Source organism: Hesperophylax consimilis, chromosome 17 (genome assembly GCF_061612785.1).
Source record: "Hesperophylax consimilis isolate HC1 chromosome 17, BYU_Hcon_1.0, whole genome shotgun sequence".
Classification (NCBI taxonomy): domain Eukaryota; kingdom Metazoa; phylum Arthropoda; class Insecta; order Trichoptera; family Limnephilidae; genus Hesperophylax; species Hesperophylax consimilis.
The window spans coordinates 32,108,266-32,127,343 of record NC_142852.1 but is presented as its reverse complement, the minus strand read 5'-3'; the positions used below and the strand labels follow the sequence as shown (position 1 = coordinate 32,127,343).

General features: G+C 36.0%; 1 protein-coding gene across 5 annotated transcripts in view; it reads right to left on the bottom strand.

Annotated features, from left to right (window-relative positions):
* LOC149416434 (uncharacterized) overlaps positions 1–19,078 on the bottom strand; it is a 183,413-nt gene that overhangs the window by 135,172 nt on the left and 29,163 nt on the right. For all 5 annotated transcript variants that reach the window (XR_016303542.1, XM_089641675.1, XM_089641673.1 and 2 more), the window contains exons 3-5: positions 14,034–14,108; positions 12,238–12,402; positions 11,263–11,332 (exon numbers count right to left, since the gene is read on the bottom strand). Coding sequence is in view for 4 of the 5 variants with exons in the window: in XM_089641675.1 (XP_089497801.1) it covers positions 11,263–11,332; positions 12,238–12,402; positions 14,034–14,108 (310 nt within the window). In the remaining variant the exon portion in view is untranslated. The remainder of the gene's footprint in view (positions 1–11,262; positions 11,333–12,237; positions 12,403–14,033; positions 14,109–19,078) is intronic.

The following is a 19,078-nucleotide window of genomic DNA, read 5'->3' as shown; positions in this document are numbered from 1 at the left end:
GTGATTATCGCACAAGAGTCCCAACTGCTTCCAACGATGTGGATCTACTGGAAATGTGTGGTAAGACGCTGTGAGGATCCAGGTATCGGTGCCTGGCTATTCAGACCTGGTCACAAAGGTCAAACGGCTAGCAAAATATATAAAATAATTTTCTGTCGTGCACCCGGCGTTTCTGGGAGTTATCCTTAAGAGATAGACATATATCATTGAGGACTTTTCTATAGGCCTTTTTAAGATAAACAATTCCGTAGTACGTTATTTTGATGTATCTCATAAGGTTTAGCCAGCGTTAGCAAAGTAAGCGCAATAAAAAAAATTTACGACTGTATTACAAAACATCGATTTTTCTCTACTTTATATAAATATAATATACATGAATTATATATGGAAACCTTTCGAAAGAAAATCTCTAAATGATAGTGAAAACCTTATCAAAATCTGGTGCGTAGTTTAGAAGAACTAAGCGCACAAACAGACAGACGCAGAAAGCGACTATATTTTATACTATTTAGATATCCTTAAAACCTTGACATCTCAGGCTAATTTTTTCACTTTTGTGAACAGCTCATATGATCGCGTAGAAATCGTGATGTCTCTCTCACTGGCATGGTGAGAAAAACAAAATACCACGCTTTATATTCAAATCAAGAAGTTAATCATAGAAAAATTAAAATGTACACCTCAATGAAACCTTGAGGTATACCTACAATAGTTAATGATAGAAGAAATCAGAGACATCCGAGAAAGACATTAGCAATATGTATATTCTAGGTATACCTTATATTGTAGGTAATAGGCATTAAAATCGCTAGACAAAAGGAGTCTAGAAACGTTCGATTTCAAGCACAAAACTGATTTTTATTTATTTTGTAAATAATTTTATAAGAGAGCAAAAAAGTTAATCAAGTGAAACTGTCACAGATAATCTTAGATATAATACTGTATTTTTAAAAAATTGTTTCCTTTACGCGTTCATACATTTCTATTGAAAAAATATTTTTTTTAATAGTTTACAATTATATTTTTTATTGAGTAATATATTATTTTATTTGTATTCTACTCAAGCGATGCGATAGTAAAACCTTCAATTTATCTAAAGCATATTTTGTTGTATACATAATGTACACCAATTCGTTACAAAGATTTATTAAAATAGTGATTTAGCATTAAAACAATTTTTAGTTTTCTGATAAGTTCAGAAATATTTATTTGGATTTTGTTCTTACAAAGAGGAAATATTCTGAAATTCTGACAGAATATGCCAGAGGCCTTGGGAATTTAATCAAATTAAAAAATAAAAATGTTACACAAAAACCAAGTCGTTAAAACTAAGAACACCCTTGCATGACTTGTAACAATTTGGAAAATAACAAAATACCCCAGCAGAGCCATTAATAAAATCCCAGACGTTTTCATAATGTAGGCATTTTTCGATATTAAACCATATTTCATTTTTGTTCTAGATTTATTTTCAAAATGTTATTGTATTCTTGGAAAGGCATGCTGGGTGAAAAATGAATAATGAACGTGAATAATACAATTTGATATTTATAAAGATGAAGACGAAATGATTAAATTTTAACGCTTATGTACTTGAAAGTGCCTAGTTCAATTATTTGTTTTCATACTAGCTGTAGTGTACCCGGCGTTGTTAGGGGACATCCTTAAGAGATAGACATATACCATCCTAGACTTTTATGTAGGCCTTTTTAATATATATAATTCCGTAGTACATTATTTTGATGTATCTCATAAGGTTTAGCCAGCGTTAGCAATTAAGCGCCATAAAAAAATATTTTTTACGACTTGATTACAAAACATCGACATTTCTCTACTTTATATAAATATAATATGCATGTATTATATATGTAAACCTTCCGGAAGAAATTCTCTAATCGATAATGAAGAACCTATCAAAATCCGTTGCATAGTTTAGAAGGACTAAGCGCACAAACAGACAGACGCGAATAGAGACTTTGTTATATCTAGAGATACCTATTATTATAATAAAACCAGTGAAAAATTATGGAATTAATTTAACTCCACACAGGAGGTCGTGAGGCTAATAATTTACATTATAAGGGATGCTGTGTGGAGGGTCTTTTTGAGGAGAGGAAGGTGTGAACATGTGAACTCAACAACGACAAATTTTGGGCACGCGTTTGGCGTGTTTTATGCTTCGGTGCCGGAGGAATCGATGACGCTAGTTCCTCGGAGCATCTTCCATTGAAATACACGTAGAACAAGAACAGCATTCTCACCAGCCTGTGCTCTAAAGATTGTATTCCGTTTATGGCAATCTATAAAACTGTTCATTTTGTTGCGTGATTATCTCACACGAGTCCCAAATGTTCGAAGTCAGTGGGATTACAGTTTTCCGATTATTAGGGTAAGTATGAGGTTTAATGTAAGTAAGGTTAGGAATTACCTATCCACTGTCTACCTACCTACCCTGATGTATGGCAGTGAGGCATGGAAAGTAGACTTCATGCTGTTCAAAACAGATCCCTGAGGCGTATGAGTGCTAAAACCATGTATGATCTTGTGAGAAATGTGAAGATTCTTAAATAATGCAAGCGTAATGAGTAAAATCAGAGAGTTTGGACATGTAGAGTGAAACGAGAATAGTTATATGACGCGAATGTAAATGGCAGAAATAATCGGACATGATCAAGGCACGATCAAGGTACGATCAAGACACGATCAAGGCACGATCAAGGAACGATCAAGACACGATCAAGGAACGATCAAGGCACGATCAACGCACGATTAAGACGATGTATAAATAAAATGCGACTGACGCAACGAGTGTGGCTGTTCATCTTATCTGCCTACCCCTGCAGATAAACGGCGTGATGATTAGGACGTGTTGTCTCACAGAATTTGAATAAATCGTAAAATTTTCAAGGTTAAAATAGAAGTTCTATTCCAGTTCTGTTATTATTTCATCATGGACCCGTTGTTTTATAGAACACGATGTATCTCTTCAAATTATTCGAAATCCGGATAAAAACAGGATTGCAGAACCCCTAATGAATGAATAAATTAACAAGTTTCCTTTTAACAAAACTTTTAGTATCACGATGTCGGAACACTTGTATGAACGTACCAATAATTTGAAGCGATTTAAAAAAAAAAATAGCAATATTCATTTTCTCCGTTTATCTACATGGAAAATAACTTTCACAGAACTCGAATATAACAGTATCACATGAACTGTTCAAATTCTGTGGAACAATCCGGCCTTATCTTTAAACTATTAATAGTATAAAACGAAGTCACTATACGCGCATGTCTGTGCGCTTAGATCTTCTAAACTACGCAACGGAATTTCATATGGTTTTAACTATTATTTAGTGAATTTCTTTCGGAAGGTTTATATACATAATGCATGTATATTATATTTGTTGAAAGTAGAGTAAAATCTACCACTATTGAACTCGAAATAACTATCCCATCAACTGTCAGACAGTTTAGTCAACAACTTCTTCTAAAACTTCAATCAAATCTTTTGCAACTAGACAGACGAGATTGGCCGAAAAAAATGTCACGATGACAACGGAGTATACGGCTAGATGTGAATTGAAAACATCCAATCACGATGATGGTTAATATAATTTAACCATGTCATGCCATAGACAAAATCAATACCTCAAATACTTCTCTATGGAAACCCAACGTAAATAATAACAACAATATTATGAATACGAAGCAAAATTCTGGAGTAAAAGTCTTATCACGATGATGGAGACAAATGTATTATTATCGTGATTAAATTTTGGGTTATTGTGCCGTGTTGCGCTTCCTACTTCTTGACCCTACGTTTCGCACAGCATCACAGTGTCCATCTACAGGGCAGATTGTGGTGAATTGGGTATGGCTAATTTATTAAGAATCTCTTTAAATTACTGATAAAACTGGTTAAAAACGGGATTGCAGGCCCTTAACGAATGAATTGACAGGTTTGATAATTAACTTTCAGTAAAACATTTTTTTTTTTTTTTTTTTTTTTAGTTTTTTTTTATTAGTAAAAAAAGATACACGAATTACATAATATAACAATTACATAATATAATTACACAATATAGTAGGTTATTAATTACATAATATAAGTATTCGATGTACCCTAATATAACATGATTGTGTTATCGCGATTTCGGAACACGTGTTCATAAAAATTCTAATATGTTCGCATTTCTTCAATGTATATTATCAGGACAAACGCAGTTGCATGAAAACTTGTTCCGATATATTGCAGTCCCGTTTTTAACCGGATTTTAATAAATAAGCATTTGAAGAATTCATTACATTTCAAAGTTCATTTTCAAGTTCTGTTATTATTTCAGTTGATTAAATGTTGGGTTATTGTGCCGTGTTGCGCTTCCTCCTTATTTAGCCAGCGTTTCGGACAGCATTGCAGTGTCCATCATCAGGGCAGATTGTGGTGAAGTGGGAGTTGAAATACACGGAGAAAACAGACTGTAGCTAATTTATTAAGAATCTCTTAAAATTATCGATAATACCGTTTAAGGCGAAGCTTAATGCTTAATCACTATTTTGATTAATCTTTATAGCGAATTGGTGTACATTATGAATACCAAAAAATATGCTTTAGATAAATTGAAGGTTTTGATATCGTTTCGCTTGAGTAGAATACAAATAAAAAATAAATTACTCAATAAAAAATATTATTGTAAACTACTAAAAAAAAAGGTTTTCAATAGAAATGTATGTGGAAACAAATTTTTAAAAATACATTATTATAGCTAAGATTATCTATGACAGTTTCACTTGGTTAACTTTTTTGCTTTCTTACAAAATTATTTACAAAATAAATAAAAACCAGTTTTGTGCTTGAAATCGAACGTTTCTAGACTCCGTTTGTCAAGCGATTTGAATGCCTATTACCTACAATATAAGGTATACCAAGAATATACACATTTATGGCTTGTAGCTTCCTCGTAAAAACGGGATTACAGAACATTTTCAAGAAAATCCGAAACTTACTATAAAAAAAAGAAGAGAATACGACGTTTGCTGGAAAATATATGACATAATTTACGAAATTTTGCAAAATTTGTAGCAGTTTTTCACCTATATATGAATGGTGTAAGCTATTATTGATATAAAAGTGACGCTATTTCACAAATAGTTATTAAAAGCAGGTATTCCAACATTGACCTATGTATGGAGTATCTTGATGTCCGGCTGCGAAACATGGTGCCTATCCGAAAGAGATAAACGGAGACTAGAGGCTTTTGAGATGTGGTCCTATAGAAGACTGTTAGGAATTTCCTGGAGAGACCATGTTACAAATGAGGAGGTTCTCCAAAGAATCGAAGGAGGAAGGCACCTGCTCAGGACCTTGTCCGAAAGGCGTGCAAGATGGATCGGCCATGTTATACGACAAGAAGACCTCTTGCATGTCGTAATGGAGGGTATGACCGAGGGGACCAACTCTAGGGGACGCCCACGCCGAGAGTACCTGGAGGACCTGCTGGTGGACGTGCGCTGCTCATCATATGCACAAGTCAAAAGAGCCGCACAAGACAGGGAAGAATGGAAGAGGAGATTAGATGAAATTGCTGCAAACCAATCCCAGGATTGAAACCAGAGAGAGAGAGATTCCAACAGGGCGATACCTAAAGTACCCGTATGTCAAGATTAATGCCACTTTGGAACCCTTCGGTAACTGGCTAAGTAGGTACTATAGCCGGCAACATTACAGCGAATCGTGAGACCGGCGAGGGAACCGCGTCGATTTCCCGGGCAAGGGCGGGGCAAGTTAATAATGCCTCTCTGGAAGGGGGATTACAGCGATACTGCAAACGTGGGGCGGAAAGTGTAAATCATACAATTCGAATAACGTTTTTTGTGTTGTTGGTTACAGCTACGTTCGTCCGACATGCAAGTAGGTACTTGGTATTAAGATAAATTCGATTACAGTTCAGACCTGGGCGCGCGAACGACAAATTAAAGTCACTGTTGTAGCTAAGAGGCAATTGTTTCATAGAATTAATTAAGGTTAATGCCAAATCAGTATTTTGATTAATCTTTATAACGAATTGGTGTACATTGTGAAAACCAAAAAATATGCTTTGGTTAAATTGAAGGATTTCTTATCGTTTCGCTTGAGTAGAATACAAATAAAAAAATAAATAACTCAATAAAAAATATAAATGTGAACTACTAAAAAATATTTTTTTTCAATAGAAATGTATGAACGCGTAAAGGAAACAACTTTAAAAAAATACACTATTATACAGGGTTTTCCAATAAGAGGTGTTCTTTTGAATAGCCCGCTATTTCGGTAGATGTTACTTTTGAAGCTGTCATTTTTTCACATTTGACAAGTAGAAACTACGCCATTAATAAAAATGGAACGATACACGCTTCAACAACGCATTGAAATTATTAAAATTCACTTGAGTGAATCAAATGTAAATCATCTTGGGTGATGAGGCCCATTTCCACCTCGGTGGCTTCGTCAACAAGCAAAATTGTCGCATCTGGGGCTCAGAAAACCAAAGAGTTATTGTTGAAAAGCCTCTCTATCCTCAACGTGTGACTGTTTGGTGCGGTTTATGGTCCGGCGTAGTCATTGGACCTTACTTTTTCGAAAATGAGGCTGGAGCAACAGTTACGGTGAATGGATTGCGCTATCGAGAGATGATCAATGATTTTTTATGGCCGGAATTGGATGGTATCGATCTGGATAACGTTTACTTTCAACAAGACGGCGCTTTGTGCCACACAAGCAACGAAACCATTGATCTTTTACGATTGAATACCAAAATAACACCTCTTATTGGAAAACCCGTTAGCTAAGATTATCTGTGACAGTTTCACTTGATCAAGTTTTTTGCTTTCTTATAAAATTATTTACAAATTGTTTTTTTCTTGAAATCGAACGTTTCTAGCTTGCAGGCCGTTTCCTGTTATATCTGTAGTACATTTCAAATATACCAGAATACGTGTTCATGCACATGCGTTTTCCCTTATTAATATACTGTGAAGAAATGCGAAAATATTTGAATTTTTATGAACATGCGTTCGCGATAACACAATGTAAGTTTATTAGGAAACCTATCAATTCAGTCTCATCTTAAATATTTGATAGAACATATCTCACTGTACCTTTTTACTATTTCCTTGTTAAAAATATTATGAACTGAATATACAATTTGGCTGTCCTGAAACGGGTATCATTCCCAGTTGGACAGACAAAGGATCATTTTGAAATGTATTGTAATATATATGTACATCTATGAATAAATAAATAAAAATAAAAGTCCCGTTTTTAACCGGATTTCAATAAATCAGAAACACTCACTTTTCTCCGTGTTTTAATGGATTTTAAATTTGACATATATATTCAGAATCGGAATTTATCGATCTATATACGCACGGATGTGTACCCGGCGTTACTAGGGGTTATCCTTAAGAGATAGACATATACCATCTTAGACTTTTTGGTAGACCTTTTTATGACCTACAATTCCGTAGTACATTATTTTAATGTATCTCATAAGGTTTAGCCAGCGTTAGCGATGTAAGCGCACGAAATTTTTTTACGACTTGATTACAAAACATCGACTTTTCTCTACTTTCTAAAAGTATAATATCCATGTTCTATACATATAAACATCCAAAAATAAATTCTTTAAATGATAGTGAAAACCATATCAAAATCAGTTGCGTAGTTTAGAAGAACTAAGCGCACAAACATACAGACGCGGATAGCAACTTTAATTTATATTATTTAGAGATAATTTTTTTTTACAGCCATATTAATTTTTAATTTTTCACTTGAGTTCCTTTTTCTCTGCCTGCCTCTCCGGGGACTGTTTAGTTTGAGAAGCAGCCGCCAGGGGAGAACAAAGCACGGAAAACAAAGGAGGGTCGCCGCGCAATGACTGGGCGAAAATATTACCCCATCTACTTTTGTGGAATCGTCGATACGAACCCAACCTAACATAAGTAGGTGGGCATCCAATGTAGGTACGGGTTGTCGGAAGATGGAAGGTACATGGAGTGGCGACTGGGTTGTGATAGGTAGGTTTCCCCGCCCGTCAGAGGACGGGTTTCAACTGAATCAAATATTTTCAAAAATTCAATTTCAAAGACTATTTTTGTTAGGTTGACTGAGAATTGAATCTTCCTCTCCCCAGGGACTTGTTTTAAAACTACTATGAACTTTTAAAACATAAAATCAAAAATGTTTTATTTTTGTTTGTGCCTTAATCCTTAAAGAGACTAGAGTCAACCGCGCTAACAATTGCTCCAAATCCTGATTGGGTAGGACCGACAGTTATTTCCTATTTGCTGTAAAATGTGATTTAAATAACAGATGGTGCACGGAGAGTCATCGATATATTAACAGAACTTATTAATATTTAACAGGCCTTATTAGTAATTAACAGGCCTTATTGAAAATAAACAGGCCTTATTAATAATTAACAGGCCTTATTAATAATTAACAGGCCTTATAAGTAATTGAAGAATGTCTTATCGATTTGCTTTGATAATATATCATGACGATAGAAATAATTTTCGTCGTACTGCAAATATATTCGTAATTTACTAAAAAGTTTATAAGGATATCTTTAAATTCATTCATTCATCAAGGGCCTGCAATCCCGTTTTTATCCGGATTTCCAATAATTTGAAGAGATTCTTAATAAATTGGCGATGCTCATTTTTCTCCGTGTTCTGTGAAACCACCGGCCCATGATGTAATAATAATAACAGAACTGGAATAGAACTTGTATTTTAACCTTAAAAATTTGACGATTTAGTCAAATCCTTTGAGACAACACGTCCTAACCATCACGCCGTTTGTCTGCAGAGGTAGGCAGATAGGATGGACAGCCACAATCGTTGCGTCAGTCGCATTTCATTTATACATCGGCTCAAACATACTCTTCTGTTATTTGATATAATCCGACTCAAGTATTTAGTTCACTTGATCGTGTCTTGATCGTGCTTTGATCGTACCTTGATCGTGCCTTGATCGTGCCTTGATCGTACCTTGATCGTTCCTTGATCGTGCCTTGATCGTGTCCGATTATTTCTGCCACTCACATTCGTGTCATATAACTATTCTCGTCGCACTCCATTCTTCGTTAATTTGCTCTACATGTCCAAACTATCTGATTTTACCCATTGCGCTTGCATTATTTAAGAATCTCCACATTTCTCACAAGATCATACGTGGTTGCAGCACACGTACGCCTGAGGGATCTCATTTGAACAGCATGAAGTGTACTCTCCATGCCTCACTGCAATACATCAGGGTAGGGAGATAGATACTGGATAGGTAATTACCAACCTTACTTACATCAAACCTCACAGTATATCTAATTACCCTAATAATGGGAAAATCCGTAATCCCACTGACTTCGACTATTTGGGACTCTTGTGAGATAATCACGCAACAAAATGAACAGTTTTATAGATGGCCCTAAACGGAATACAATGTTTAGAGCACAGGCCTTGTGGGAAAGCTGTCCCTGTTCGACCTGTATTTGAATAGAAGATGTTTCGAGGAACTAGAGTCATTGATTCCTTCTGACGCATAATCAGAAAACACGCTAAACGCGCGCCCAACATTCGTACACGGTCTCAATCCTGCCTATGAAATCCCGTTTTTAATCGCAATTACAAATAATATAGTTGTATTTTCCAGAAATGTAATGAAAGAGTACTAATCTCTTTTTTTTCCTACGCAATACTGAGGCCGTTGGGGGAGGGGTTGAACCCTCTAAGCCCTCCCATAATCCTCCCCTTATATGCGCCCCTGGTCTGAAGGTAGTTGGGAGGGAAGGAGATGGGAAAATATTTAGTTATTCAGATCTGGTCGTCAAATACGTTGGCTAAAGCCGTTTCAAGTATCTACCACTCCGGAACGAGCCGCAAATATAATAATGCTACCTCTCGATTCGTAGTGAATTTAAAACCACTCAACCACGGGGGCTGTCAGTAGATTTATGAATAGTTTAAGGCGATGCACTACGTCGTGTAATATTTTGAAACGAGCCGCTATCAATAACACACCTTACGTAGATGGCGATAAGGTTTAAATTCCCGCTTAACACCATCCACCTGTGTTGATTTATGAAAGAAAAAAACATGGCAAAAAAGTGCCTTTTATTTTATTTTGTGGATGTTCAGGCATAAATATTTAATTTTTTTTTCGATAATTTTATAAATAACTTAATTTGCCACATTATAAAATAAAACCATAACCGAAAATGGGTTCGTAAGTAGGAGATTTTAAACTTTAAAGCAGTTTTCATAGGCCAATACATTATTTTTTTTCTGGGCTTATAAAAAGACTTATCTAAAAAATACTCGATTATTTCAAAGGCCAAGAGATGTATTCTACTCGCAGTATTTAATTAAAGCATCTGAAACATTTCTAGGCGACCAAATTTTCAAACCAAAAACACATGATTTTAAATTACTAAGTAGTGCATCGCCTTAACGGTTAATTCCGCCTGTCATTGGTTGCATTACCTATGCAGTTTCGACTGAAATATCATTCGGAGTTGCAACGTTTCGAAAACTGCACAAAAATACATCTTCGCAGAATGCAAATATCACGAATCATGCGTTTGAGCATGTCATGCAGCTGTCAAAAGATGTAAATTGCAATTGTTCTCTTTTCAAAATCAAAAATTGCTTTGACAGTTAACATGGGACAAGAAACCCACTCTTGTAAAACATCTTATGCATAGTAAATCGTAGCCGAATAGACAAATGCGTCTGGTTTCCACTGCTGCGTCGAGGAATCAGTGATGTGGACTTATAATAGACACCCTGTATAATGATTGTCCTAGTTATAAAAATCAACCCATTTTGACTATAATAAATCTATTTGTATTAATATATTTTTGTTTTGTTTGAGGATTAAACATTCCTGGGACTGGAGTCCGCGCTAACAACTGAGCCAAATCCCAATTGGATAGGACCGAAATTTATTTCATATATTGACTGTTGATATTGATTGTCATCCTATTTCAGATAAATGCGTAAATGTTTTCGTGATTGCCACCAAAAGTTGATATAATGCATTGTCGTCGACAACGAGTCTATCTGACGAGTTTCAGCTCGATAGGATGTCATAAAATATGAAAAATAAACGGGAAAACCTTAGAAGTGCTAAAAGTCCCAAACAGGTATAGAGACTTGTCGTTGGTGATCTAAAAAAGGTACACGTTTCACACAGCAAATCACAGTTTTAATAGAGGAATTACTCACCGGTTTCGGTGTCTACGGTGTAGTCCAGCCCAGCCCAGGGGTCTTCTGTGACGTCATCTGAAGATGTGGGCTGCTCGGCGTAGCACATGAGAAAAACAGAATCATAAGAAAACGGGTACTTTTTATAAATTAGCTCAATTGATTGTCATGGGATCCACCTGATGAAGTGAAATAATTAAAGTAGTGGTGTATACTAGACTGATCGTCCTCTTCTTTCTCACGCGTCTCCTATCAAAGCGAAGGAAACAGAAGATACTAGAAGTTACGAACGACCTAGTACCTGGGACTAGTACGATTGGATCAATTGATCAACCTAGTGAACTTAAACAAGAAGTAATGGGATCTATATGGGTCGACCTAATGAATTGAAACAATGAAGTAGTGATAAAATGGGATCTGTGAATCCACCTGACATGACGGGGTGAAACAAAGAAGCAATGATGAAATGGGATATATGGGTCGACCTGATGAATTAAAACAATGAAGCAGTGATGTAATGAGATCTACGGGTCGACCTGATGAAGTGAAACAGTGAAGCAGTGATGTAATAGAACAGCGCCCTTGAGGTGATTTCTCACGAAAACGGCGCTATATAAATTAGCCAAATATTATATGGGTCCACCTGATGAATTGAAACAATGAAGTAGTGATAAAATGGGATCTATATGGTTCGACCTGATGAAGTGAAAATATGAAGTGGTTATGTAATGTAATCTATAAGGGTCAACCTAATGAATTGAAACAAAGAAGCGAAGATGTAATGGGATCTACGGGTAGACCTGATGAAGCGAAACAATGAAGCAGTAACGTCATGAGATCTATGGGTAGACCTGTTGAATTGAAACAATGAAGCAGTGATGTAATGGGATCTACGGGCAGACCTGATGAAGTGAAACAATGAAGCAGTGATGTAATGGGATATATGGTTCGACCTGATGAAGTGAAACAATGAAGTAGTGGTGTAATGTGCCTTACCTTTCCGGCCTTGGCCTCGCACTCCAGCTTCAGCTCGTCCTTGAGACGGTCTATCTCATCCATATCAGCCTTGCCCAGCGTGGTCAGGGTACACGGGGTCTGCAGGGGCGATACGGAGGAGCCAAAGGACTGCGTGGAAGGCAGAACGCACTTGGTGGGATCGACCTGCACAACAAAACATACAGAGTAATCAGTACAAATCATTATTATCTTCCAGAGATAAGCCTGGATTCTCGCGTCTCGTAAAATATGGTCCTTCACGCATAGGATAAGTAGCTCTCACAGCCTAATTTAATCTTTACAAGGCCTATTTCATCTTTGGGAACGCTGTCTGAAGGGTCTTTTGGAGGAGGGAAGGAGTGAACATCCTTATTGTAGGAGGGAGGAAACACAGAGAAAAAATTACCTGTTTTCGTGTTGGGCTGCAGGTGCTTCCACACCTGTAAGGGACTTCTTGGGAAAAAATACTTAATTCAATAGGTTCCCCTATCTTAACAAACGGAATGCAATCTTTGGTAAGGTGGGTAAGCTGACTACCGATATTACAATGGAAGATACTTCGAGGAACTGGCGTCATTGATCCCTTTCTCACCGGTACATATGTACATGGTTGACATATGTCACAGAGAACGGGTCGCATTTACGACTCGTTCGTGAGTTCAACAGTGCAGCTGTGGAACGATTTGACAGCCTCTGCACTGATAAAAATGCGTACGGATGATTTATTATAATCGTGTTAAATCTATCTCCTACTACCACTACAGTAAGCGGAAAATGTTCCTAGTGTCGTGATGGAGGACTTAGCCAGCAGAGGAATTGAACACACTACGAATGGGTGGGACCCAAACGCGATGTCAACACCGACCGGTGAAGTTAGATCTCTTCATGCTCACTTCTTCCTCTCCTCAAAACAGACCGTCCACACATCACCCCAAAAGGGAAATTATTTTCCTGAGAGTGTGGAGTTGGCATTTTGACAGTTCGCATTGCAAAATATCAGAGGCTTTAGGGGTTACTTTATAGTAAAGGGTTATCTATTATATCCAAATGATAATCTAGTCTTCTTCAACGGAAGCAATCTTCCGAACAGGCCTTCCATTGATATGCTTGGTGTAACTATAAGTGACCAGCTCAGGTATGGGGGCTCCATCGAAGCCAGAGTAAAGCTGGCCTCTCAGAAGCTGGGCGTACTGTACAGGGCCCGCAGATACTTTAATAGTACACAACTGCTGACCCTGTACAAATCGCAAGTGCGCCCTACTGTCGAATTTGGCAGCCATCTCTGGTCCGGAGCCCCTAAATACCTGAAAAAAACCCTTGACTCTGTGCAAAAACGGGCGGTCCGTTTGATAGATTCCCCAATCTTAACAAACGGACTGCAATCTTTAGAGCACAGGCGTCAGGTAGGTATGCTGTCCTTGTTCTATCGGTATTACAATGGAAGATGCTCTGAGGAACTAGCGTCATTGATCCCTTCGGCACCGGTGCGTAGTCGGGATACACGCCAAACGCGCGCCCAACATTTGTACACGGTTGACATTTGTCACATGAGAACGGGTCGCTTCTACGATTCGTTCTTAAGTTCAACAGCTCGGCTGTGGAACGAACTGCCGGCCTCTGTGTTTCCTCCCTCCTACAACATGGGACTCTTCAAGACCCATGTTCACTCCTTCCTCTCCACAAAAAGACCCTCCACACAGCATCCCCAAAGATGACATAGGCCCTGAGGGAAATTATTTTCTTCAGGGCCTCCTGTGTGGAGTTAATATTTTAAAAAATATATATATATATCTTACCGGAGCCACTGGTTTGTCCAGACAGAATCCCATGTCCACATCCTGCTTCCAGAGAACCTCGATAAGGTCCATGTCCTGCAACAAAGGATACAAAATATATTAATATCACAGGAATAAATGTGTTTGCACAAATATGCAACATGGCGAATCCCTCTAACTTCAGCCCCATAACAAACCTACCCTAATCGGGGATATCATAGTCTCACTGGCTCTAGAAGATTGGGAGTAGTTGTGACTCGTATAAATAATATATATAGGTACCTACCTATTATAATTATTATAAATAACTTTATCAATTTTGTGACTAAGACAAAAAAACACCGAAAAATGGGCACACAAGAATTGCTGTTGAATCGAAAAAGATCAGTAATATTCTGAGGGACTCTGTGGTCGACGGGTAACGCTCTCGACCAGAAAGCGGGTCAAATACCGGGGTGCGCAAGTAAATTTATTAATATTTGATTAATTTGTGTTATTTCACAATGTATATAAATTATACCGAATCCATTAAATTTCATAATTTTTACTCCCTCCAAACACGACGTCTAATTTTTGATCAAATCTTATTGTTTAAAATCCTAAATAATGGTCTGGACTCACCAGAACTTACCAATTTAATAAATCTTCATATTCCGTCTAGATCAACCCGACAATCTGATTTATTTTATCTACCCTCTTGTAGAACAAACATTCGAAAAAATTCCCCAATTCCTCGTATATGTGCACAATATAATACTAAATTTTACAGCATTGACATTTTTGGTAATAACCTAAAGAAATATCGATATGAAGTAATGCGTACGATGAGAGTATGGAATGTATCGGCAGCATCTCCTATCCTCTTCCTATTTTCCTCTTCCTCTCCCCTTCCTTTAACACCAAATTAATTTAAAGATATTAAAACTTCATTTCCAATGAACTTTAACATAAGACACTTCTGTGGCTTGACTTCAGTTAACTTTTATATTTATATCTATCATTGTATATTATATAAAAGCTGTTTGTTTCTTACAAATAAATAAATATAGTATACGTGGTATAAGACCCTTCAGAATTGAAACTTTGTTTTAAATGGCTTTAGCTGCGTTTGGTGACCAGATCTGAATAGCCAGATACTTTCCCACCTTCATCCTCCCCATCTCCTTGCTTTCCCCACCACTTTCAGCCTCACAACATACCCCAATTGGGGATGCCATAGTCTCACTGGCCCCAGATAATTGGAAGCAGTTGGAACTGAGGTATCACCTTAAAAACGTTATTAATGTTGCCATGGGGATACTGAAAGCAATTCAGTACCTACTTTTATAGACGCCGTTTCGCTATCTCTCTCCCTCCATCATAAAATGTAATCATATTATCCACTGGAACGACTTTTGGCAAATTATTCCAAGTTTGCAAAACGTGTTATGCGAGCGCTTGCTATAATTTTCCAAAATTTATCTACCTTAATAAGCTTAATGCTAAATCACTATTTTGATTAATATTTATAACGAATTGGTGTACATTATGAATACCAAAAAATATGCTATAGATAAATTGAAGGTTTTCCTATCATTTCGCTTGAGTAGAATACAAATAAAATAATAAATTACTCAATAAAAAATTTATAAATGTAAAGTACTAAATTTTTTTTTTCAATAGAAATTTATGAACGCGTAAAGGAAAAAACTTTTTAAAAATACAGTATTATAGCTAAGATCATCTGTGACAGTTTCACTTGATTAACTTTTTTGCTTTCTTATAAAATTATTTACAAAATAAATAAAAACCAGGTTTGTGCTTGAAATCGTACGTTTTTAGAATCCGTTTGTCAAGCGATTTTAATGCCTATTACCTACAATATAAGGTATACCAAGAATGTACACATTTTTGGCTTGTAGCTTCCTCTTAATGAAAAAAATACATAATTTTACATTAGAAAAATAAATAACAATTCTTTCCAGTTTGCCTCAAAATACTGGAATCCATTAATAGTCAAAATCAATTATTCATATTTGGCGCCGCTATCGTAACAATCGGTTTTACTTTTAAAAATATTGCTTATTTTTTTGTTATATGATTGAGATAATAATAGTAAAGTTACAATTTTCTTAAAAATTCTTCAAAACAAAACGAATGTGTTTTCTAAATATCGAGGTTTTTTTCCATTTTTCTATGATTGGAGTAAAAAAATTATGTAAAAATGTGCGTTTTTGAGAACATTTTTAACGTTTCATATTAAAATTTTATTATTTAGAAATAGTAATGTTTATTTTAAATGAATACACTGGAAATATAATTTTATGTAGTTTCTAAAACAATATTTGTTTATACGGAAAATTAAAAAATAAGATTACATAGCGCAATTTTAATTAGACAGTTAAAGTATATATTTTCATTAGAATATGAATGTGGATGAAGCAATAAGGGTGTGGCAGTCTATCCTCTGCCTACCCCTGCGGAGAAATGGTTAGAGTTAGTTAGTTACCCGCTTCCAATACAAAATGCACCCTCAAATATAAAAATATATTGTGGTGGTTTTTCCCCTAGCAATATAAAAAAAATGAATAATATATACCATCAATGTATCCAGCCAATCATTGAGCTTCTATGTTCAAAGTTACAATGGGTATATCTCCCCTCGTGACGGGATATACCTTCTACTGATATTGTGATGATAGGGGCTATTCTATTCAGTGGTTCTCAACTTTTTTCGTGTCGCGACCCCATTTTAAACAAGCCAAGTGACCCGCGACCGCTTTCTTTTTCATTAACAGGAAGCTACAAGCCAAAAATGTGTATATTCTTGGTATACCTTATACTGTGGGTAATAGGCATTCAAATCGCTTGACAAACGGAGTCTAGAAACGTTCGATTTCAAGCACAAAACTTGTTTTTATTTATTTTGTAAATAATTTTATAAGAAAGCAAAAAAGTTAATCAAGTGAAACTGTCACAGATAATCTTAGCTATAATACTGTATTTTTTTAAAGTTGTTTCGTTTATGCGTTCATACATTTCTATTGGAAACATATTTTTTTAGTAGTTTACATTTATATTTTTTATTGAGTAATTTATTATTTTATTTGTATTATACTCAAGCGAAACGATAAGAAAACCTTCAATTTATCTAAAGCATATTGTTTGGTATTCATAATGTACACCAATTCGTTATAAAGATTAATCAAAATAGTGATTTATCACTAAGTCAACACTAATGTCAACACAATGATGCTAGTTCCACATGTACTGAATGCTATAGAAATGAGATCCCAGAGGCGTATACATTACATAAATACATTTCTGAAAATTATCTTCAACGAATACATTTTTTGAAAAAAAAAATGTTTCCAAGAAAATTAAAAAAAAAAAATGCTTAAAGTATCACAGGTAAAAAATATAAGACAGAGACTTCACTAATCAGTCAGAAATATGTTATCTATTTCATGTTACAAGTACATTATTATAACAATTTTTATTTTTTTTATATCTCCATTGAGAAATCAATAAAATTGATAACAAATGCTAGATATCCCCACATTTCCATCAAAACCCTGGCGAAATATCACATTTCGGACAGTTGAGACTATTGTACAGTATTTACATTACAAAATAAAATGTATAATGTTGCACCAAATATCACTACCGGCATCTATTGACAGAATAAATAAGCAATACACCCAAGACGCGAACCTTTCATTGAAGACGAATTTAGTTTAATAACACCAGTGTCATCTGTTGAATGCGGCTGAAAGCTTTACGATAGCAGAGACGCACAAAAATAGCGTCTTTGCTATATTAATAAAATTACAAAAAAATGTCTGTAAACGAACGATTTTGCTTGCAATAAGTATTATCTAATATGTTTTATACGACTATAAAGGGGAGATTTTCTTACTAAATGTGTTAAATACTACGTACATACATCACTAGGTATAATTTCCTTTTAATAATTTTGTGTTCAAATCAAATTTCACATAAATAGAGAAAATTGAGGACTCTTCTGTACAGAGAAAAGAATCGCCAAAATCTTTTAAACATTGAAAGAAATCGGACATCGCCAATTCGCATTATAATACCTTTAGGCTCCTAGGCCCCAGAAATGCTGTTGTAATCAATTAACCTGTATTTTCCTAGTTGGAAAAAATTCAATAAAATTTCACAGCTAATTTTTATTGATTTTACTTCTGGCATGGTAACAGGATAAAAAAAGAAACAGTGTCAAAAGAGATTATGATAAAAATATTAGGTTATGTTATGGCATGTAATGGAAGGATGAAAATAGTTCTGACGCGTGTGTCAATGAGTTGATGATGAGTGTAAGTATGTTTAAAGTAATGGTGTTTGAAAGAGAGAGTACGAAAACAGTGTGCAATATAGTTGTTGCTGAGGAATACTTGGAGCAGGTGGATGAGTTTGTGTATTTAGGAAGTATGTTCTAGAGAGATGGGAAGGCTGACAGAGGTATTGAAACAAGGGGAAATGCAGGTAACTCCATTCATGGAGGACTGAACGCAGTTGGTGTCACCATTATATGCAGCAGTCCACAATGGAGTGCTGGTACCTACCCTGATGTGTGGCAGTGAGCGTGGAACTGGCAGAGGACGAATGAAAGTAGACTGAATGCTGTACAAATGAGAGCCCTGAGGCGTATGTGTGGTAAAAACCACGTATGAAGAGAGAATGAGCGAAGAAAGGAGTGCAAGGAGAATATATGACGCAAATGTAAATGGAAGACATGGCACGATCAAGTGAACAGGATACTTGAGTCTAGCCATGCCAAGAGACAGAATGAAGAGTATGTATGAGACGATGTATGAATGTGAATGAGGCAAGAAGTGTGTGCCAAGACGGAGTTGTTTGGCGGTAGGTACTCTCTGCCTACCCAGGCATGATGGTATGAACGTGATTCATTTTTGGGTTATTATGCCGTGTTGCGCTTCCTCCATCATTAACCAACGTTTCAGACAGCGTTACATTGGCCATCATCAGGGCAGATGTGTGCGAGTGTGTATTTATGTATGTAGCAGCGATATCGAGTTTTATGATAATTAGAAAATTTAATA